This window comes from Crocuta crocuta, unplaced genomic scaffold (genome assembly GCF_008692635.1).
Source record: "Crocuta crocuta isolate KB4526 unplaced genomic scaffold, BGI_CrCroc_1.0 scaffold43, whole genome shotgun sequence".
NCBI classification, from domain to species: Eukaryota; Metazoa; Chordata; class Mammalia; order Carnivora; family Hyaenidae; genus Crocuta; species Crocuta crocuta.
Genome location: NW_027529429.1, coordinates 626,083 through 648,366, shown reverse-complemented (window position 1 = coordinate 648,366; position 22,284 = coordinate 626,083). Strand labels below are relative to the sequence as shown.

The window sequence follows — 22,284 nt, the reverse complement described above, 5'->3', positions numbered from 1 at the left end:
CTGGGCTCAGGGCTGAGAGCTGCACTGAGGTGCAGAGAGCCCCAGGACCTGGGGTTTGGGGGGAGAAAGAATTCCCCAGTGGGGCCACCAGGAGAGAGAACTCTCAGGTGAGAAATCAGGGAGAAAGAGCCATACAGTGGGAGTTGGAGAGAGAGGTGTGTACTGAGGGGCAGTCAGTGAGGGAGAGCTGTGTGCTGGGGTGAAGGGTCAAGTAGGAAGAGAGGACTCCAAGAGAGGGTATCAGGGAGGGGGAAGGGTGACACAGTAGGAGCTAAGAGGGCCAGGATGAGAGAGAATTGGGTATTAGTTGGTTAGGGAGAATGACCTGTGAGGTGGTGGTAGGGAGGGTCCAGGGAGTAAGCACTCTATAGTGGGGGTTGGTGAAGGAGGACAGCAGAGCAGTGGAAGGTCAGGGAGATGGGGAGGGTAGAGTGATCCCACTGTAGTGGGATCATTGGGCGATGTGGCTGGAAGGATAGGTAGGCAGAGAAGGTGGTCCACAAAGGGCTTGTAAGGAGAGGGGGCCCAAGGGGACAGGAAGTGGAGGGCTGTCACTGTGGAACAGGAAATCCCCTCACCTGAAGGCAGATGGGGTTTGGTTGGGGCACTGTTGAGACACAGTAACATGGCCAAAGTGTGTTTTCTGAAACTGGGAGAGGAGATGCTAAAATGGGGCATTTGGGAGGTGGGAGGGCAGAGTTATACATTCATTCAACAAATATTTATTGAATTCCTACTCTGTACCAGGACTGTGTTAAGCTCTAGGTATATTGCATTGACAAAAAAACAAAAAAAAGACAAAATCCTCCACCATGGAAGTGAAATTATAGTCATGAGAAGACAATCATGAAACATATAATAATAATAATAATGTTGATTAATAGCTTGACAGATGGTCTAGACACTAGGGAAGGTTTGAGTGTTGCTGAGAGAGGGAGTGGTAGCCTACTGTTTTTAAAGAGTATCAAGGAAAGTGTCACTAAGAAGGTGACATTTGGATCAAGACCTGAAGGACTGAGGGTACAGGTCCAAAGCCCCCGCAATGACCCAAGCATGGGCCATTATAGGGGCTGGCAGATGGAGTGGTGCCCACAGTGAGACGCTTTATGGAAACAGTCATCAAAATGTAGGTTCATCTTGGCCAAAGGAGCCACAGATTAGAACTGAAGATCCTTCCTTCGTGATCTTCCTTCCCAGGTCCATGCCCTTGAGGGATGGGTCTGCAGCTCATTCTCTCCTATTCTCACAGTCCATAGTTGGGGTGGGCTTCAGGGCTGGTTGAGCCCAGTGATTTGGCAATGATAGGAACACAGCCTCAGGAGCCCACAGTAGGAGAGCTGTGGATAGCAACGTGGCAGGAGGAAAGGAGCAGTCAGTGTCCAGTGTCCAGAACACATGAGCCAGTCCCACGCCAGCTGGGTCCCTGGCACAGTAAGCCCCAGTCGGATAAGCTGGGGGTGGGGATGCATAGAGAGCCATTGTGTGGAGGCTCTGCCATTGGGAGTAAGGACAGAGCAGGGTCTGGCTGTGCTGTCCCAGAAAGCTCGGGGCTGGGGATTTAGGGCCAGAGTGGACTGTGGGGCCTGGCCCTAGCCTTTGGTGGAGATAGGATGAGCAGGTGATGGTGAAGGGGGACAGCAGTTGAGGCTAGTTGTTGTCATGAGAAAATAGCTCACAGGACATGGAGCAGTGCATGCTGGCCTGCTGTGCATAAGGGAGATGAGGAGGTGCAGAGCACAGCCTGGGCGGAAGCAGAGGTGCTGCTATCCCAACCTGGAGGCTCAACACGGTCTCCTCTCCCCACCCTGCAGGATCTGCCAAGGCCATGTCTGTTCCATCGTCACTGAGCCAGTCGGCCATTAATGCCAACAGCCACGGAGGCCCCGCCCTGAGCCTACCCTTGCCCCTGCACGCTGCCCACAACCAGCTGCTCAACTCCAAGCTGCAGGCCACGGCTGTGGGACCCAAGGACCTGCGCAGTGCCATGGGTGAGGGTGGTGGGCCTGAGCCAGGCCCTGCCAATGCCAAGTGGCTGAAGGAGGGCCAAAACCAGCTGCGGCGGGCTGCCACAGCCCATCGTGATCAGAACCGCAACGTGACCTTGACCCTGGGAGAGGAGGCCAGTCAGGAGCCTGAGATGGCACCCTTGGGCCCCAAAGGCCTGATGCACCTGTACTCTGAGCTGGAGCTCTCTGCCCACAATGCGGCCAACAGAGGGCTCCGCGGATCCGGCCTGATCATCAGCACTCAAGAGCATGGGCCAGATGAAGGAGAGGAGAAGGCAGCCGGGGAGGCCGAGGAGGATGATGAGGAAGAGGACGAGGAGGAGGAGGAGGAGGACTTGTCTTCTCCCCAAGGGCTGCCCGAGCCCCCAGAGAATGTGGAGATGCCCCCCAGACCCCAGGCCCTTGCCGACGGTCCCCGAGAGCACAGCAAGAGTGCCAGCCTCCTGTTTGGCATGCGGAACAGTGCAGCCAGTGACGAGGACTCAAGCTGGGCCACCTTATCCCAGGGCAGCCCCTCCTATGGCTCCCCGGAGGACACAGGTACCTTAATGGAGCTTGATATGGGGAATATGGGAGGGCAAGAGGGCAGAGGTCAGGCCTTTCCAAACATGGGCCAGGGCCAGCCTTGGCATGAGTCACAGAGCGCATGTCCTTAGCAGACCGGATCCAGGTTTTCCTGAACGAAACCATTCCTATATTAAGAGTGCTTGCACAAGTTGATAGATTCTCCTGTCACATACACCCTGATGGATGGTAGACCAGGTACATTTAGGGAGCACTTACCAGGTACTGCTCTGTGCTCATCATTATTGTATTTAATCCTTACAATAATGTTGTGAGGTAGAGACTATTATGGTGCCTGTACTACAGATGACCAAAAAAGGAGGCCTGGAGAGGTTAAGTAGCTTTCTCAAAGCCACCGACAGTCTGGGATCACAGTAGGACTGAGTCTCGGCCTGAGCTCCTGGCCCTGCATACCCTGCCACTGATGTACACAGTATGATGAACCAGGTGCACTTGAGCCAGGTTTTAACAGGCCAGGTCTGGAGGCGGCAGCAGCACCTCCCCACAGAGGTTTATTTGGAAAGACTGAGGTTGAGGGTTGTGTGCAGAAACCACTCTGAGCATTGCAAGGATATCATTTTGTATCCTTTGTATCAGGAATGGAACATTGACTAAAAGTTAGGAAATAAAGGAAGGTTTTAGGGTGGGTGGGGGGAGAAAATAGATATTAAAACTCCAAGGATTGATCATTAAATACGTCCTACTTAAATAAATTGAGTCTCCATATTTGCTCATGTCATGTAGAGATGCAGTCAGGGCTGAGGAAAAAAGGACAGAGATAATGGGCTGTAGCGGCAAGCCTGGACTTCTGTGGGCTAGGATGTAAGTAGAGATTAGGAAAGACTCTTGTGTGCACCTAGCAGGCACCATACCAGACTCCAAATGTAGAGCCTTTGCAGGGTGGCATGTGGTTCATGCAGGTGAGCCAAGGGCAGTACACCTTCCCTTTTTAAAAAACTTATCATGGACATTTTCAGAAGTTGAGAGAATAGAATAATAAGCCCGATTTACCCATGACCCAGTTTCATCAATTATCAACACATGACTAATCTTGTTGCCCCCACCTACTCCTGGGTTCTAGCCTAGGTTATTTTGAAGCAAACACTCAAATCCATTAAGTGTTTACCTCTGCATTTCCAAAAAACAAAACTCTTTTAAAAAGATCCACAATATCATTATCATGAACTCAAAACTTTAACAGTAATTCCTTAATATTATCAAACATCCAGTCAATGTTTATAATTTCCCAGTTGTTTAATAAATGACCCCCAACTCTGCCATTTTAAAAAAAGTTTTGATTGTTTGAATCAATAACCAAAGAGTCCCAGACCTTTCCGTGGTGGATATGAATCTTAAATTTTCTTTTGATCTGTATGTTGTCCTTCCATTCCTCTGTCTGTCTCTATTTTTGCTTGCAGGTTGTTGTTGTTTTAAACTGGGGACACTGTGTTATTTGTCTTGGGTTTTTCATGGTCTGGATTTGCAGACCCTCTCCCTGTGGCAGTGTTGAACAGGTTTCTCTTCCCCGAAATTTCCTGTAAATTTGGAAGTAAGTTTCAGAGCCTTGATCCGATTCAGATTTGAGAGTTTTTTTGGTGTTTTGCTTTGGCGAACACTTCATAGGTGGTATTGAGTACTTCTATCAAAGACAAAGTCTGATCGCCTCCCTTTTTGTCATATTAGTGGCCTTCGATGTCATTGCTTGGACCCCCTTTAAAGGGAACCGCTGCTACTCCACTCCAGCTTGTTATTTATAGGATTGGGTGTGGGGGGGGAGGGAATGTAGTTGCAATGGAGCCAATTCGTGCAACTTTTCTAGGTAAACATAAAACTGGACATTGATGTGAAATATCCCAATTGCTTTTTAAAATTTGATTTTAATGTTTATTTTTGAGAGAGAGAGAGAGTGTGTGAGTGAGCGCGAAAGCATGAGCAGGGAAGGGGCAGAGAGAGAGGGAGACACAGAATCTGAAGCAGGCTCCAGGCTCTGAGCTGTCAGCACAGAGCCCGATGTGAGGCTTCAACCCATGAACTGTGATATCATGACCTGAGCTGAATGAAGTCAGCTACTTAATCTACTGAACCACTCAGGTGCCCCCCCCCAATTCTTTTATTTATTTTTTTTATAAAGCATCATGCAGGCCCCACCAAATCTGAGTCGTGTATCAGTCTGTAGGCTGCTGGTTTGCAGCCCCTGCCCTAGCACTGGGTATGAGTCAGAGGTCTGATTGCTCTGGGGCTGCTGGGATGGTCATTACAGTAGCTGCACCTATGAGTCTTCTGGGAGAAGAAGGTTAGAACTGCTGAAGAAGTGGGCAGGGTATGCTCTGCACGGGCATCAACGTCAGTGAGAGAGGATGGTCAAGAATCAGGTTCTGTTAGAGGCTATAGAAGTTCAAAGTAGTGAGTGGTGTGGGGACAGCCTAAGGAAGGGGCTGAGTCACTGCTTACTCTTGTAATTGTGGTACTATGGCCATGAAGGCCACAGAGGAAGTCTGGGCTGCCGAAGGAATGGAGTAGAATTGGACAGAGGTGTTTTCTCCTTCTCATTCTAGGATCTCCACAAAGTTGTTGATTGAATGCATAAGCGAATAAATGAACGAATGAATGGTGAATGAATGAGTGAAAGAACTTTACCACCTGTGTTGGGTTCATACTGCCAGGCCTTGTCCTAGATGTTGAGACTGCATCTCCCTCCTACAAGAGAGGAAGTTTCCTGCCCTTAAGGCACTCACAGTCTAGTGGGGGAGACAGAGATAAACAGGCAGCTCTGATCAGCATGGTGAGCACTGGGATGGGAGAAGTGTAGGAGGGACACCCAACCCTGCCTATGTTCATGGTGGGGGAAAGGGGTGGGTCAGTTTTGAGAAGCGACCTTTACATGGATGCCTGAAGGAGGAGTGGGTCATAGCCAGGTGAAGATTGAGGGAGGGAGGCTGGACTTGGAGAGGACAAGGGGCTTGCCTAGCAGGGAGAGAGAGAGAGACAAGAAAGGAGGCGGGTGATCATAGATAAGGCTAAGAGGCAGAAGGTTAGGGGCTCAGAACAGCACCCAAACTCCAGGAAGAGTTTAAGTTCTATCCTGAGGGCAAGAGAAAAAATAATTAAGAATATTAAAGTGGAGAGTAGTTTAGGATTTTGGAACAATCACATGGGTTGTAGTGTAGAGCCCCCCTGTGAGGCTGTTGCAGAGATCCAGGTGAGAATTCCAGGTAGGAGCTCGGACTACTGTAGTGACCTGGGAGTACAGAAGAGGGGAGACCATTATGCAATTCACTGCCTCCTGAGCAAATGGTCACACCCCTGGTTTCACCAGGAAGGTGTGCATGGATGAGTGAATGAATGATACACAAATCTTTGAATTTGTGCATGAGTGCCTGAATGAGTCAAGGCAGGAGTGAAGATGTCCATTCCTGAAAATATGTGTGTATGTGGCAGCAAAGGCCTGAGTGGGGCTGTGCTTAGAGGGAGATGTGCCAGGCTCCAGAAGGGCCTCCCAGATGGTCAAGGGGGGAGAGCGGCCCCTCCAGGACAGATCGGAAGGATGAAGCTCTTTGAAGCAGGAAGGTACAGGACTAAAAGGGATGGCAGATGGATTGGTATGTGTGAGTCAGTCATAGATGGTGAATTGGTCCCCACATTCAAAAGGTGCATGACCCTCCATGAAGAAGGGTGTGGCTCTGGAGGGCATGGTTGCCCTGGGTGCTGGTGTTCCTGAAAGGTTTGATAGGAGGGCTCTGAAGATGATGGAAAGTTCCTGGGAAAGAGCAGGCATTCTAATTCCCTAGGGCCTGAGGTGAAGGGAGGGTGGAGGGAGAAGAGGTGGTAATGGCTACTTAGAAGGCTGGACGGGCAAGAAGAGCCCCTCCTCTGTGAGCCCACCTCACCTGGAAGCTGAGGGTGGTGAGACATCATGCTCAAATAACTCTCACATCAGGTGTGCATCCACCTTGGGTAACCGTGCCTGCTCCCAGGCCCCCTGTGCCCGGTTGCCCAGCAGCCTGGGTCTGGGGACTGCCTATATCCTCAGTGCTGCCTCTTGGACCAGTCAGGATTCCTGGTTTCCTTGGTAACGGGAAGCACGTCAGCAGTCTGGGCGCTCCCAGCCATCCTGGTGCTGCGGTTGCCGAGGAGACGCTGCAGCCTAGCTGGGCCCTGGCAGGTGAGGGGGGCTGTTCTGGGAAGCCCCAAGCCCAACCTCAAGCTTGCTGGGGCCCAGCCCTTAAGGCTCACTTTTGGCCTCAAACTGCCGGGCAGGTTCTGGGCCAGGGAGGGAGCCCTGGGAGTCCTGAAGCCACGCCCTTTTTGTGCTGAGAGCTACAGGCTTTGCAGGGCCCCAGGTGACTGAGGTATTCCCTAGGGGTTGAGCTTCCTGGTGTCCCCTAGACTAGGTTTGACTGTGGTGCTGTGGCGACTGCCTCGGGGTGGGATGGAGATTCAGGATTGGGGGAGGGGAGCCAGGGTTAGAAGGAAGAGATGTGAGCAGGATGGGCTAGGGTCTTATGAAGACCCTCCATCCCCATCCCAGGGAGCTTCCCTCCCCTGGTGGTCTGGGCCCCTCCTTGGCGAGCGCCAGGCGGGGGAGGATCTTGCCTGGCAGGCGCTCTGCCCTGGTGAGAAGGGGGCGGGATGAGCTTTTCTCTGCAGCCCAGCACCAGGCTGTGAGCCCAGCTGGCTGGGCTGGAGGGGCTGTGAGGAGGGAGGGTAGAGGCAGGAGGGGCTGGGAACCAGCGCCATGTTCTCCCAGGACTTTTTCCTGGCCATCATCCTGCAGGACAGCAGCCCAGGTGAGGGGTAGCGTGGGGCTGGGCATGATGTGGGGTGGGGCTGGGTGGGGAGGAGAGGCAGAGGAGGCATAAGCTGGGCCACAGAGCTGGAGTGGTGTGGCTCTGCTAGGGGACGAGGGGTGTATGTCACAGGTATGTGTGCACATGCATGAAATATTTGCCTGCTTCTGTGTGTGGTAAAAGGTCTCGTCATGGGTGTCTGTGGTGTCTGCACACATGTGGCAGAGGCTGACTGAGTGTGCACTCACTATTTGTGTGGTACCCACATATGTGTTGGGGGTTGTTGTGGGTGTGGTCTCTGGGCACATGTGGTGGGAGCTGATATATATAACTGTGTGTATGCACACCTCTGTGTATGGTGTCTGCATTAGTGTATGGCTGGAGTTGGTATGTATATGTATATTTTTGCCCCTGCACATGTGGGTGCCCCTGACTGTGATACCTGCCATCTATATGGCATTTTTTGTGTGTGCATACCCTTGTGTTTGATGTGGCTGCACAGGTGTGTAGTAGGGCTTGTATGTGTTGTGTGTCTGAGTGCACATATGTGTGCAGGAGTTGATATGCGTGTGTACCTGAAATATGGATATGTGTGATAGGAGGTCAGTTGGGGTTACCCGACCTCCCTCCCTTCTCTCTGCCTTCTTCGCTCTATGTGGCCACATTAGCCAGGCGGAGGGTCCGGGGGGAGACCTGAGTCATGTCCCCTGCAGGTGGTCCCTCATGTTGTGATTCCAGACTGCAGGCTCTAGGAGGAAGCAGGAACCTTGTGCTGGAGCCCTTCCCCCATCCCTCCTCTGTACGGTGGGGTCTCAGTGAGGGGATTGGGCATAAGTATCCACTATCTGCTTGTTGGGTGGGCACATCCTCATCAGTCCCCCCACCTGGCAGATTCCTTCTGGAACCCCAACGCCTTCGAGACGGATTCCGACCTGCCGGCTGGATGGATGAGGGTCCAGGATACCTCAGGGACCTACTACTGGCACATCCCAACAGGGACCACCCAGTGGGAGCCCCCGGGCCGGGCCTCTCCCTCACAGGGGAACAGCCCCCAAGAGGAGTCTCAGGTGAGCTCACAGGTTGTTTTTTGTCCAGCGGTGGAGGGGTGGTGCTGCTGGAGCAAGATGAGCCACCCACTCACTGCTCCCATCCTTCTCTCTAGCTTACTTGGACAGGCTTTGCCCATGGAGAAGGCTTTGAGGATGGAGAATTTTGGAAGGTGAGGGGACCTGCTTTACAGTGGGGGAGCTGGAGAAGGGGCATCATTCTGGTCCTGACTTCTCTCACCCCTTCCCAAGGATGAACCCAGTGAGGAGGCCCCTATGGATTTGGGGCTGAAGGACCCTGAGGAGGGGACATTGTCCTTCCCAGCTCAGAGCCTCAGGTGAGTGGGAAGGCATGACACAGTGGGCTGGCAGAGGGATTGATCTCTCTGGGAGAGGCCTTGGGACACCTCCCTGTTTGGTGATCCGTACTAAGTGTTACCTTCTTTCTCCAGCCCAGAACCATTACCCCAAGAGGAGGAGAAGCTGCCCCCACGGAATGCCAACCCAGGGATCAAGGTTTGTTCAAGGCCAATGCCCATTCCTCAGGCTGGGACTCCTGTGTGTGTGGGAGACCCCCTTGTGTCACATTCTTAGGGGGCATCTCTGGTCTCAGTAAGCTCTCCAGGTCCTGAGTTAGGAGCTCCTCTAGTCTTAGCACAGACCCCTGTGTCTGAGGCAGAGGCATGTCAGTGTTTAACTCAACTAGCCCAATGGCTTGGGGTGGGGGGTCTCTCCAGGATGGTTCAGATGCTTCCTTGTACTAGCAGGGGTCTCTTCTCAGACTGTCATCCTTCCCATCAACCGATGGGGAGCTCTGCACACCCTCCTAGCTGCTATGTTCTGAGTCAGGAACTCCTCTGCTCTCAGCAGAGAGAGTGCTCTGTGTTGGGGTTCTCCTGTTCTAGCTCAGACTCTGTACCTCCCACCCCCTCTTCTGTGTCTGGCAGTGTTTCGCCGTGCGCTCCCTAGGCTGGGTGGAGATGACCGAGGAGGAGCTGGCCCCTGGACGCAGCAGCGTGGCAGTCAACAACTGCATCCGTCAGCTCTCCTACCACAAAAACAACCTGCATGACCCCATGTCTGGGGGCTGGGGGGAGGTGAGGGCTGAGCTAGCAGGTGTGGTGCAGTGGAGAAGGGAAGGGAGCTGTGAGGGAGAGGAGAGCTGGGCTGCTAGAGCAGCACTGGGGGGAGGGAGGCTTCACCCACCCCCCCCAAGTGACAGCCTGTGACATGGGTGTGTGATTCCAGGTCGGGGCCTTGGGAGATGGTTTCTAACAGTGACTGGATGATAAAAGGAGTCACATAAGAGATGACAGATGTGACCTCTACTAGAGTGAGGCCTGCACGGTTGGGGGTGCCCTGAGCTGCCGGTGGCAGAGATCAGCACCTCCCCAGCTGGGGCTCCACTGAGTGACTGCTCTCTGGGTCTGCAGGGAAAGGACCTGCTGCTACAGCTGGAGGACGAGACACTAAAGCTGGTGGAGCCACAGAGTCAGGCCCTGCTGCACGCCCAGCCCATCGTCAGCATTCGAGTGTGGGGCGTCGGGCGGGACAGTGGAAGGTGGGAGCTGGGCCTGGGATCCTAGGGTGGGGGCATCCAGCCATCTGAGTGGGGGCCCTCCTCCCTAACTGTATTCTTTGCCTCTCTTGTGCTGCTGGACCCAGAGAGAGGTACTTATGCCTAATTTACCTTGCCTGTTCCTCTTCCCACACCTGGACCAGATGCCTCAAAGCGCCCAAGTTCCCCTATCTGCCCTGCCCCTTCCTGCCCTCCTGCTGTGCTCATCCATTTTCCCCTCCTCAGCATGTTTGCCTGTCTTACCCACCAGCCAGAAGGCAGCACCCACGGGAAACCATCCCAAGGCCAGAAGCCCTGAGGAGCTGCGATGGACAGGGAGGGTGTGGGTTGGGTAGGGATGACGCCTCATGTTGGATGGCACTGGGAGACAATGAGGTGCCCCTCCCTCAACAGGGACTTTGCCTACGTAGCTCGTGATAAACTGACCCAGATGCTCAAGTGCCACGTGTTTCGCTGTGAGGCACCCGCCAAGAACATCGCCACCAGCCTGCATGAGATCTGCTCTAAGGCACGGCCCCCTCCACTCCCTGGACTAGCTACCACCTTTGCTCTACAAGGATGTGGGTGGGGTCACTGAGTCGGGGTGGGGGGGCTCCAGGGCAATGAAGCCCTAATAGACTCTCCCTTGCTCCTCCCCTCCGGTCTCCCCTTCCTCAGATCATGGCCGAACGGCGTAATGCCCGGTGCTTGGTAAATGGACTCTCCCTGGACCACTCTAAACTTGTGGATGTCCCTTTCCAAGGTCAGTGCCACAACCCTTCAGGTCCAGCCCAACTTTGTTTGCAAAGGTGTGGTGACTCAAGTAGAGGCATGTGCTACTATATAGACATGACAAAAACTGGGCACATGGAGACTAAAGTCTTTGGATCAAATAAGTGAGGGACTCTGGTTAAAGGCAGATGGGGAAGGGGTGGAAGTGAGGACTTCGCTGGGTGCATGTCCAGCTTATGCCCTGGTGGTGGGGACTGGGAGTGAGCAAGATCTGCCACCACAATTGATCCTCCTTTTCTTTCCCACAGTGGAATTCCCAGCACCTAAGAATGAGTTGGTACAAAAGTTCCAAGTCTATTACCTGGGGAATGTGCCTGTTGCTAAACCTGTTGGTATGTGTGTTCTTTACCTAGAGACTACCAGCATTGATCCCAAAGCAATGCCCCCATCTTCTGCCTCCCAGTGCCTCTTTTACCAGACCTTCCTCAGGCTTGATGTCACCCTTTCCTTTAAAATGCATCCCACCTCCTGTACTTCTGTCCCATCTGCACTCTGTGTCCTGCCTATAGCAGCAGTTGGCATGCCTTCACTGAGTATGAACCAATGAACTAGGCACACAGGGAGACCAACTCTTGCATCCCATGGAAACACTTTGATTGGGTTGGGAGGCAGGTCTTAGGTGACTGGAAACACCAAGTAGCAGCTGGGAGCTGGGTTTGGTATTATAGCACTAACTATGAGCTGTGAGCACCTAGAGAGGAAGCAGTGAGCATAATTGTGACATGCTTTATTGCCTGTGAAGTACTTCCTTATATGTCATTTAGATTTTATTTTTATTTTTTTTAATGTTTATTTTTTTGAGAGTGAGAGAGAGACAAAGTGTGAGTGGAGGAGGGGCAGAGAGAGAGGGAGACACAGAATCCAAAGTAGGCTCCAGGCTCTGAGCTGTCAGCACAGAGCCCGATGTAGGGCTTGAACTCGTGAACTACAAGATCATGACCTGAGCCAAAGTCAGATGCTTAACTGACTGAACCGCCCAGGCGCCTGTTTGTCATTTAAGTTTTGATGATACTATGAAGTTGGGATTTTGGTAACACCCATTTTGTAGATAAGGAGACTGAGAGTAGAAACTATCTGGTTCTCACTTATATTTCTGGTGCTTTCACAGTACCTGTTATTTATTTGTTCATTTGCCTAACAAATACCTATAAGGCCTACAATGAACTAGGTCCTGGGGAACAATGGCCATAGCTTTCACAGAGGCTACAGCAGAAAAAAAAAGAATTAATCAAATAATCATATTAATAATAAATGTATTATTACAAATGAGCATTCATTGAAAGAAAGCAGCAAAGTACTATAAAACTTGTAACAGAGGAACTTAATTTAGGGATGTCAAAAAAGACCTTCTTGAGAAAGTGACATTTGAACTAAGACCAAAAAATGAGTAGACGCTAATGTGGTAAGATGAGCTAGAGATAGGAATAAAGCAGGGGAAGATCATTACAGGCAGAATGAACAGTGTAGGGGAGGACCCATAGTGGAAGGCATTTGTCTTCATCCTAAGAGCAGCAAGGAGCTGTAGAAGAGTTTTCAGGAGAGCACCTGACATACTCAGATTAGAATTTTGTAAAAGCTTGCTTTGGCTATGCTATGGAGAAAGATGTTTGGTAGGTGGAGGTGGATGTGAAGAACTCAGTTGGGAGGGTCTTGGAGTAGTCATGGCTGGTAAGTGTATTGTGGACTGTGGTGGAGCTGAAGAAGAGTGCACAGAGTCAAGAGATGTTTAGACAATTAAAGTATCTTGGTGATTGACTGAATGTGGGACAAAGGACGGAGGCATTCAGGCTGACTCCTGGCTCCCTGGCTTTGGGAACTAACTGGATGGTGATGTCATTCTCTAAAGGTAGTAGACTTTGGAAGAGGCCAGTTTTAGTATAGAGATGGGAATTCAGTTTTGGACATGCCAATTTTGATGTGTCTTGGGGAAGCTTAGTGGAACACTCAGGTTGGCTGAGTTGGATTTTAGAGGTAATCAAAGCCATGAGTGTGGAGAAGACTCAAATGACACAGCCAGATAGTAGACTTAGGACTCAAACCTGGTAATCTTTAATTCTCTGTTCTTCCCCTCAAGCCATGCTGACTTTAATGACCAGCATCTTATATCCAATGAAGGAACCCTTCTTGAGAAGGATGGGGATTGAGCTGGGGTTTGAAAGAAGGCCTGGATTTGCAGAGGGAAGTTGGTATTCCAGTTAGTTTCAATGGCACTGCCACAGACATGGAGCTGAAGGTGAGACAGTCATACTCAGGGAGCAGGAAAAAAGCCTGGCTGACCTCTTCACCTTTGCTTTCATTTCTTTCTGCCTTTCACCCTCAACTTCCAAGCCCTCATTGCCTCTTCCAGCTATTACCCCTACTCCCCTGTCTTTCCGCCACCTTACATAGGTTCTCACAATGATGAAGCAACTGTCTGCAAACTGTAACCGCTCCTCTGCTGCCTGTCACCCGGATGGGTCTGTTCTGTTGAGTCCCCTACCTCACTTCCTGCTTTATCTTACGCTCCTTTCTTAACCTCCAGGAGTTTAACACTGGCCCCTCCTGAAGCTTCAATATTCACTCATTAATCATTCATTTATTCAGTGAATAAGTATTGAATGCCTGATTTGTGCCAGGCACTATTCTAAGTTCTCAGTATACATGAATGAACAAAACTGACAGACTACGGCCTTCAGGTAGCTGACATTCTAGCCAGGAGAGACAAGCAATAACGAAATTACATACTATGTTGGAAGGGAACAATTGATCTGGGAAAAAATGCACAGTAGGATAAGGGGTATTGGGAGTACAGAGCTAGGGGTTAGGGTGTAGGTTTTACTCCTGAGTTGTTACCAAATATGGCAGACTTTTTCTAGGCCACGTTGCTCCCTACTCCTTCCCCCCCCAACCCTACTGATCCTCCCCACACTCTGAGGCCAGGCCCCATCCCCCACAGCCCCATGAGCTTGTCAAGCAGTTTGACTTTGATATCTTGTCCACATTCATGGTCTTCAAGATTTTCCATCGAGTGGCCTAAATGTCAAAAACACCACAGCCCTTGGCAATTAGACCTGACCCCCTCAGGACTGCCTGCGTTGTCACCATTATGTGGGCTTCTAGGTTACTTGATACAGTTTGAATGCATCTGCCCATGTTGCCTTCAGGGTGACTTGCTCATGCATCTGGAATTCCTTCAGTATATAAGCCCTGTTCTAAGATTGGGGACATGGAGATGAATTAAACTTGGCTTCTGTTCTTGAGATGGCCACAGCCCAGTGTGGAGAAAGGTTTTACAGGAGTTATCAGATGTGTTAGAGGCTGTTCCAGCAACATCCTCTCTCTGCCCTGCGACAGGGAAGGCTTCTGGGTGGGGCTTGGGTGAACCCCAAAGGATGAGTATTGGGAGTTTCTCAGTTAAGAGGGAAAGGGTCCTCCAAACGGAGGCTTCTCCACACAGCCTGTGTCCCTTGAGGGCATCCTCTTCTCTTACTCTGTATTCCCCATCTGCCTAGTAGGGCATTTGCCAGGATTAGATGTTAATAAATGCTACATAAATCATTTGAAGCTCAGGGAGCAGTAAAATATGAGGTCTGACAACTCAGATGAGGCTGGTTTTTGGAGGACTTCCATGTTTGGGAGAGGCGTTTGGTTTGATCTGGCCAGAGGTAAGATGAGCAAGTCCAAGATGAGGGAGGATTTTCGAGGGAGCCATTTGTTCTCTTCCTTGTCTTCTGCCCACAAAGGGTCCATGTGGTCTGCTTATGGGAGCCCAGAGGCACTGAGAGGGGCAAGAGGGCCCAGGAGTGGCCCACAGGGCTGCATGCCTTCACGTTGGCACTGCTTACTCTAACCTCTTAGCTGCGAAGGTAGAGACCAGTAGATCACACTGCTGGTTCATGAGTAGTGCCAGGACCAGCACCCATGCTCCACCATGCCATGTGCTTCTCCTGCCGTGGTTTTCTGCTGAGTGCAGGCAAAAGTGGGATGCAGGAGTGAAGTGTTTAATAACAGTTTGAGATGGAGGAAACCACTGTTACAGGGGGAAGTTGATTGATCTAAAAGCCAGGAACCTTGTGTTACTTCCTTTGAGCACATTGTAGAAATTACTGAAATTACTGAATCCAACTAATATTTGACAATCCCTCTCGTTCTGAAAACTTAGGAATATAGAGAAGGGAATTTTAAGCATCAGTTTCCTTATCTGTAAAATGGTAATAAAAGAATCAATTGGGAGATTGTGGTAGGTGTAAATGCGATTGTACACTGTAATGACAGCACAGTGGGACACAAAAGTCAATGTACCTCAAGTGGATACAAAACAAAACAAAGTATGGGTCTTGGGAGAGGAGTGGCCTATAGGGGCTGGTTTGGAAGTTGTTGTGGTGTGACATAGAATGTCTGAATGTGGGTGAACACTGAGAGCCAAGATGTGGGGAAGTCAGAGCTTTGGGGGATCACCTCATTTAGGAGGCTGAAGGAAGAGGCAGAATCAAGTAAAGAAAACCAAGCCTAGGATTCACTATTGAGGAAACCAGGAAAGTTCTAAGTCACTGAAGCCAAGGAAGAGGTACCAAGGAAGGGATACTTGTGCAGCATTGTCCAGGGCTGTAAACTGGTGAAAAGGGGATGGAGCAAAGGCCCTGGGGTATCCTCTCCCCATCCCTAGTGGTATCATGTTTGTATCCATATCTTTCAGGGGTAGATGTGATAAATGGGGCCCTGGAGTCAGTCCTGTCCTCTAGTAGCCGTGAGCAGTGGACCCCAAGCCATGTCAGCGTGGCCCCTGCTACCCTTACCATCTTGCATCAGCAGGTAAAGACTGGGATGGGAGAAGGCATGGCTGTGCCTCACCATGGAGGGGAGCCTGGGGTGGTGGGGCAGGAGCTGCCAGTAAGGTGGATGAGCCCAGAGGAAGAGAAGGTTGGGCTGTTCCTTTCTAACTGGGCTCCCTCCCTCCAGACGGAAGCAGTGCTGGGGGAATGTCGGGTGCGTTTCCTCTCCTTCCTGGCTGTGGGCAGAGATGTCCACACATTTGCATTCATCATGGCTGCCGGCCCAGCCTCCTTCTGCTGCCACATGTTCTGGTGCGAGCCCAATGCTGCCAGCCTCTCAGAGGCTGTGCAGGCTGCCTGCATGGTAAGCGGGTAGGGTGGTAGAGTGGTGATGCCCACCCCACACGGGGCAGGCTGGAGAGTGACTGCCACACCTGCTTCTTTGCAGCTCCGCTACCAGAAGTGTTTGGATGCACGCTCCCAGGCCTCCACCTCTTGCCTCCCGGCACCCCCTGCTGAGTCCGTTGCCCGTCGTGTAGGGTGGACTGTCCGCAGGGGTGTTCAGTCGCTGTGGGGTTCCCTCAAACCCAAACGCCTGGGGGCCCATACCCCCTGAAGTCCTCAGTCCTCCCTCCACCTGCTTGCATTGGGCCCCAGGGAACTCAAGGGTATGGGGCAGGGAGGGGCCCTTGAGGCTATTGTTAGGCCTCAGGCCCCCTCAAAGCTGCCCCTCCCCAGTAGCTGGGGTTCCCTGCCTAGGGGCTGGGGAGAGAGAGACCTAATCCCTGCGAGGAAGTGACAATACTGGATTGGTAAGAGGAGCAGGAAGCAAGGCCAGCCCCACGCTCTCCCCGTTTCAGGTGGAGCAGGAGGAACTGGTCTAGGCCAGGCCCCATCTTGGTAGGGTCTGGCAGGGGCAGAAGGGGGACTGGTCCAGGCATGGGTCCCCTCCCCACTGTTCCATGGGCATCTCTGCTGTACTGATATCACTAATAAAGTCTGTCTGCCCTGCTAAGCTGTGTGCCTTACTGTGCCTGCACCATACCATCACCCCCAGGTGATCATCCCTCATCCCTCAGTTAGGATTATATTCCCAAAGCCCCCTTCTTTTGCCTGCTTTAAGAGGAGAAAGTGGGACAGTCGCAGAGGGGTCTGGAGTCCAAGTCTCTTATCTTTATTTTAACAGCCTGACAATCAGGCAGCAGCAGCAGTACAGGGCTCCTGGCTGGCCAGCACAGGCCTGGGGTGAGAGCTCCTGTGTGGTCTGCTGGGCAGTACCAACTTAGACCTTTGCTCCACAGTCATGAAAGGCAGCACTCCCAAGGCAGCTTAGATGCTGGGCACAGGCAGAGCAGCTGCCCTCTCTCCTGTATCTTGCCAAACCAGCTCCATGAAAGAAGGTCCTGTTTCCCTGGTGTGCTTGGGGCCCAGGGACAGGGTTTTCCTCCAGACGCTGTTCTTACCATGGCCATTGCTGGAGTTTTTGCACCTTTTCTAAGATTTGTACTTTCCCAAATCTGGGCAATCTGGGCCGTGGGGGTCCTAGCAGAGAGATGGCCTTGGCTGCAGGCTCTGGACATCAGGGAGGCTTCCATTCGGCACCAGATGGCGACATAGAGCAGGGCTATCGGAGCGAGCTGAGAGCTGGGCACACAGAGTAGTTAGGCGGCAGGGCATACCACAGGGCTCTGAGGGGGGGTGGCCCTTATGGTAGAGAAACCAGAAGGTCTGGAATAGCTGCGTGTCACCCCGCATGCGGTACACCAGGTCATGCCAGGCGGCAGGCAGTGCGTTGGCCAACCCGTAGGTTTCTCGAGCCCTATAGAGACGCTGCCAGTGTGGCGTGGCTCCTGGCTTATTAGCCTGTGTCAGGTTCAGGATGTAGGTCTCATGATCTAGGACCACATGAGAACTCCCCGGATAGTTGCCATCTATTTGGTAGACCCGATAACCTGCAAGGAGGAAGGGCTGACTAGAAAGGGAAGGAGCCAAGGCAACTCCAGGAAGAGGTCACATGTCCCATCTGCCTCTTGCCAGCCTTGGCCCCGACTCTGTTCCTGCTACCTCTATCTCAACAACTCCCACATCACTCACCAGGATTAAGGCCGATGTAGGTAGTGGCACTCGGTGCCAGGAAGGCTACAGACAGTGGCCGGCTCAGGGTCTCCTCATCATAGAATACCTCAAACTCATCCAAGTGGGTGTGGCCAAAGAACTGACCAGCCAAGGTGTTCTCATACCTGGCCAGAAGACACTAATTAGATTCAAAAGGTTTTAGGGACAGGGAAGAGATCTGGGAAGAGATCTGGGAAGATAGGATGCTTTCTGTCTCCACACATTGAAGTAAGTAGCCTTACTATCCCAATGGGGCAGGAGGAATGATAAAATACTCAAAAAAAATTTCCAAATGAATGTCAGACTTCATCCACCCCCTTCTCTCCACCTCCCTCCTACCTGGCTACAATTCGGTAATAATTCCAGCTCCAGCTCTTCAGGCAGTGCCCAGGGGGAATGTGGCCAATTATATGCACCTGAAGGGAGAGTTAAGGGAGGTTATCAGGGAGAATCCCCCTCTACTTGCTAGATGGGATGTTCCTTGATTCATCAATTGTTCAATAAAGCCAATTAGAACTTCAAATTAAAAAAAAAAAAAAGAGGAAGGTTATGAGGACAAGGAGGGGTCCAGGCAGCCCTGGCAAGGAGAGTTGGTACTCATCACTCCTACAACAGCTGGTATTGCTGGCCAGAGGAGGGGGTGAATGAGAGGTCTTAAGGGGGACCAGTAGCTGAACTCCCAGGGAATCCGGTTGTTGGGAATTCCAGAAAACCAGGCTTCTCTGCTCACAGATGCTCCAGATAGGAGTCTGGTCATAAAGGGCCTGCTTTTCCCCCCACCCACATGGAGCACCTATTCACCATGTTCTCACCACTTTCCCTCACCTTGTCTCCTCGATCTTCCGCTGCCTGAAGCTCTCCCACCAGCCACTGGAGCTGTTCAGCAGGATCTGTGGAGTTGATCAAGAGCCAGAAGTTCTCACGGGAACAAAAATTCATATTGAGAGAGATGAGGCGGAGGCCAGGGCGTGGGGAAAGGGCATAGAACCCCCCAATTCTGAAACAAAGTGAACAGGAAGGGTCAACACTCATTCATAATCCTGGTCCTGTTCTTGCAGTCCTGTACTAAGCATTTGGGTGGAGGGCAGAGGCAAACGGGACATCATACCTACCAAGGAGCTCACATGCCAGCAGAAGACCAAACAGCACCAATTGTAGGGCCCGTATGACTGAGGCAAATGGCTCAGATAGCTAAGGGCTCTAGGAGTTCAGGGGAGAGATCAAAGAGAACTATAATGGGAAGCAAGAGACATTCAGAAGGAATATGATCTGAGCCTGGGAAAGTTGGGATGTTAAAGTTGGGGGGGGAGGAGGTGTTTTAGAAAGGGCCAACATCAGCAAAGACACAGACCAACATGGAGAGGGTATGCTGTCAGCCCTGGGAGGGACAGAGAGAAGGGCAGAGGAGGAGTGGGATTAGAGTCAGTGAAGACAGCTGAGGACTCATGTTAGAAGAGTCACAAGTAATGCCCAGGTCCTCTGCTCCCTTCATTATCATCCACTTTCTTTTCCCTTCCTGGGTTTCCATGGACCTCAACTACCTGAGTGTATGAAGGGCTTCAGGAGGCAGCCAGGACTCCCATGCTTTAGCCATTGCCTCATAGAGCCAGCTGGAAGAGTGATTGCCCTTTATGAAGGGGGGAGGGAAGCCATTGACAGGTGTGCTCTCGTGGTTGCCTACAGCAGGGTACACAGGTATTGGCCCCAAGAACTTCTTCACAAGGGCTGTGACGGTGGTCAGGGCCCGAAGCTGGTCCTCACGTGATTGGTGCCAGATATTGTGGGCAGGGATGTCTCCTGTCCAGTACACCATATCAAAGGGGCCGGCAGGTCCCAACCCGCTCAACAGGCTCTCCAGGGTCCGCAGGGGCAGGTCACACTTGCTGTACTCGCCCCAGTATCCAGCACCTGGGCGGGACGCAGGTGGCAAGCCAGAATCCCGGCGGCAACACAATGGGTTCTCACAGTCAGGATCTGTGCCCTCCAGGTAGTCATGATCCCAGTGCAGGTCAGTGAGGAAGAGGATGCGGCTGACAGGGGCGCCTGGGGCTGGGGGCTTAGGTGGTTGTGGGGCCGGCTTTGGTACAGCTGGCAAAGAGATGTTCCAAGATGAGAAGACATCCCAGTGCCCACAGGTGGAGCCCAGGAGCAGACCACAGGCCTCAGATGGGCTCAGCACTGAGCGTGTCCACACCTCCACCATATCATCTTCAAAGAGCTGGACAGTTGACTGGCACACAGTGGGCGGTGCTATCTTCAGCAGTTTGCAGAGCTTGGTGGCCATGGAGCCCACCCAGGCTACACCGGACTCCTTCTGTAGTGGGAAGAACCAGTGATGAGAGGTCAGAGGGGACACAGAGACCAGGTCAAGCCCTGGCTACCACCATCTGTGCCTCCATATCCAAACTGGGGCCAGGCCAGACTCAGTGCCACTGTGGTGAAGAGACTTCAGTGCACTCCTGACTTCCGCAGATATTGCCCTGTGACTCAGCATCAGGCCAATACTTCCTCTACAGCTCAGTAGGCAGTGGCATTTCAGGCCTTTTGCTTGCCTGGCTGGCTTCCTCAGTCACTGTCTGCAGAGAGCCTTGAAATTTGGGCTGGGCAATACGGCTGTCCAGAGTTTGGGGACACACACAAGGGCAGGCCCTGTTTCCCTGGGGAGACCTGCAAAACTCACCTACCAACTCGCACTCATTATCATCCCATCAGAGTCAGGGCAGTCCCACACCCTTGGATCTTTCTGAATTCACGTCCCTTTTGAGCAGCTAGTGCAGGTATGGCACTCCAGATTAGAGATGCCAAGTGTAAGGTACAGGGGGATTCAGAGTCAGATATATCAAGAAAGGAGTCCCAGCCCTTCCCTTGTCGCCAGCAATGTGCCCTCAGTGAAGTTACTTAACCTCTCCCAGATGCTCTTCATTTGGAAAATGGGAGGTAACAACTGTTAAGTAATGAAAACACCTCACAGACTTGATTTGACCTGTATAAAATGGCTAGCACAGTGCCCAGCATATAATTTGGGCTCTTTCCTTACTTCACAAGGTCACAATGGAGGTAGCGGTGGCGTGTAGTCATGGGTGTCCCTAAAGGAGAGCAAATCCGGTAAAGGCTTGTATCCTCCAGCCTCTTCATCAGGGATGCTCTTCAGGACCCAGCTCCAGCCCCTCCACCGCCCGACCCTACCAGCGCTCCCTTGGCTGTTCCACTGCAGGCCCTTTAAGCGCTCACCTTCAGCCCGAAGTCGATAGCGGTGAACAAGGTTTTGCAAACTGGGCAGGTGAGGTTCCACCACCCAAAGGCGTCACGGAGCTGCGGCACTAAGCGACCGGCAGGATGGCTTTGGACGGGAAGAGGGTGGGCCGCGGCCGGTCCCCAGAGAACCAGCGCCAGAGCCAGAGGCAGGCCCATCCACAGGAGCCTCAGTCTGAGGGACCCTCGGGTCCGGTCCGACTCCTGCTCCGGGCGGGACCTGGGGTGGCCCTGGCTGAGAGATACTCCGTGGTGGGGCATTGCCCAGCTTCCTAGACAGAGCTGGTTCGTTCGTCCGGGTCCCGCCGGCCTCGGCCCTGGCTGGCTCTCAAAGCGCCGGGCGGCGCCGGGGACTGCCAGCTAACCCCCGGGGCAGTCGACTGACTGCTCTGCGTCCAGCCGAAAGGCAGCTCCGCCCCTTCCTCTTCCTGGGTTCCCCAGCAGCTGATCTCGCCTGCAGCCAGGATCCCGGTCAGCGCAGGAGCGGCTGCGGGGGGCGGAGCGCACCCGGGCCCCGCCCATGCCTCGCCTCCCCTCGTGCCCCGCCCCGGTCCTGACGCGACTGCGCGCGTCGCTGAGCGGAGGGGTGCTGCGGCGCCCTATACCGCGGGAGGTCGCTGTAGCAGCCCTTGTACAAGCTGTGGAGCCGATCAAATGTGGCTAGTGAAAGGCTCGCGGAGGCTCCTAGGCGCCTACTCACTTCAAACCTGGACTAAGTTCCTGGAATAGCTCATTGCCAGGTCCACCTGGCACACTAATGGTTCACCACTAAGGAAGAACGTTTGGGGGACAGCAGGGATTCTCAGACTGAGTGTGTTGCCTCTGCCCCGAGAGCGCCTCCCCTCCATATCTCCTGTTCTGCCACAGGCACCAGAACCCTTGAGTCACCCTGGCAGAATCTTTGAGTCACATTTGATGCAGAGTTCCTGATGGAAAGGCCCCTGAACTCGTGGGGACACCCATACATTTACTTTATAGATGAGGAAACTGTGGCTCAGAGATGGCAAAGTGACGAAGGTGTACAGATCATACAGCAAGGAGGGCCAGGAACATGAACTAGAACTTGGATGCCCCGTATATCCATGAGAGTGAAAGTATCATTTACTGAGCTCCATGCATGTTCCGGCACGAACGGAACTATCTTTATAGTTACTATCTTCAATTGGAACAACCCTAAGAAGTAAGAATAATACTATTATTACTTCCATTTTGCAGATGGGGAAAAATGAAACATGGGGAAGTTAAGTGGCAGAACAGCAATCAAAACCTGAGCTGTTTAACTCCTAGAGTTCTTCTCCAAGATTCTACCAGATCCTACAGTGCTACCAAAATCCTGTCAATTCTTTCCTTTGATAATTTCAAGTGACTTTTCCTCAGTTCTGTGGGCATCATCTCAGAGTAACTGTAGTATAA

General features: G+C 52.3%; 2 protein-coding genes across 3 annotated transcripts; one reads left to right on the top strand and one right to left on the bottom strand.

The window, feature by feature from the left end:
- Positions 1 to 1,811: 1,811 nt before the first annotated feature.
- Positions 1,812 to 16,519, top strand: APBB1 (amyloid beta precursor protein binding family B member 1). Of its 2 annotated transcripts, none has more exons than XM_077759542.1 (13): positions 1,812 to 2,546; positions 8,249 to 8,424; positions 8,520 to 8,576; positions 8,656 to 8,741; positions 8,856 to 8,919; positions 9,351 to 9,500; positions 9,837 to 9,964; positions 10,376 to 10,490; positions 10,640 to 10,724; positions 11,002 to 11,085; positions 15,429 to 15,544; positions 15,692 to 15,868; positions 15,953 to 16,519. In XM_077759542.1, exons 1-13 carry the CDS (start codon positions 1,826 to 1,828, stop codon positions 16,118 to 16,120), a joined length of 2,127 nt encoding a protein of 708 aa, XP_077615668.1. In that variant the 5' UTR covers positions 1,812 to 1,825; the 3' UTR covers positions 16,121 to 16,519. The 2 variants fall into 2 exon arrangements, with proteins under 2 accessions (XP_077615668.1, XP_077615669.1); XM_077759543.1 differs by lacking the exon at positions 1,812 to 2,546 and adding an exon at positions 7,336 to 7,357.
- A 138-nt stretch (positions 16,520 to 16,657) lies between these two features.
- SMPD1 (sphingomyelin phosphodiesterase 1) lies at positions 16,658 to 21,308 on the bottom strand. The gene is made up of 6 exons (XM_077759541.1): positions 20,851 to 21,308; positions 19,161 to 19,933; positions 18,445 to 18,616; positions 17,959 to 18,035; positions 17,599 to 17,744; positions 16,658 to 17,456 (listed from the first exon to the last, which is right to left on the bottom strand). The coding sequence occupies exons 1-6, from the start codon at positions 21,130 to 21,132 to the stop codon at positions 17,047 to 17,049; spliced, it is 1,860 nt and encodes a 619-aa protein (XP_077615667.1). The 5' UTR covers positions 21,133 to 21,308; the 3' UTR covers positions 16,658 to 17,046.
- Positions 21,309 to 22,284: the final 976 nt, after the last annotated feature.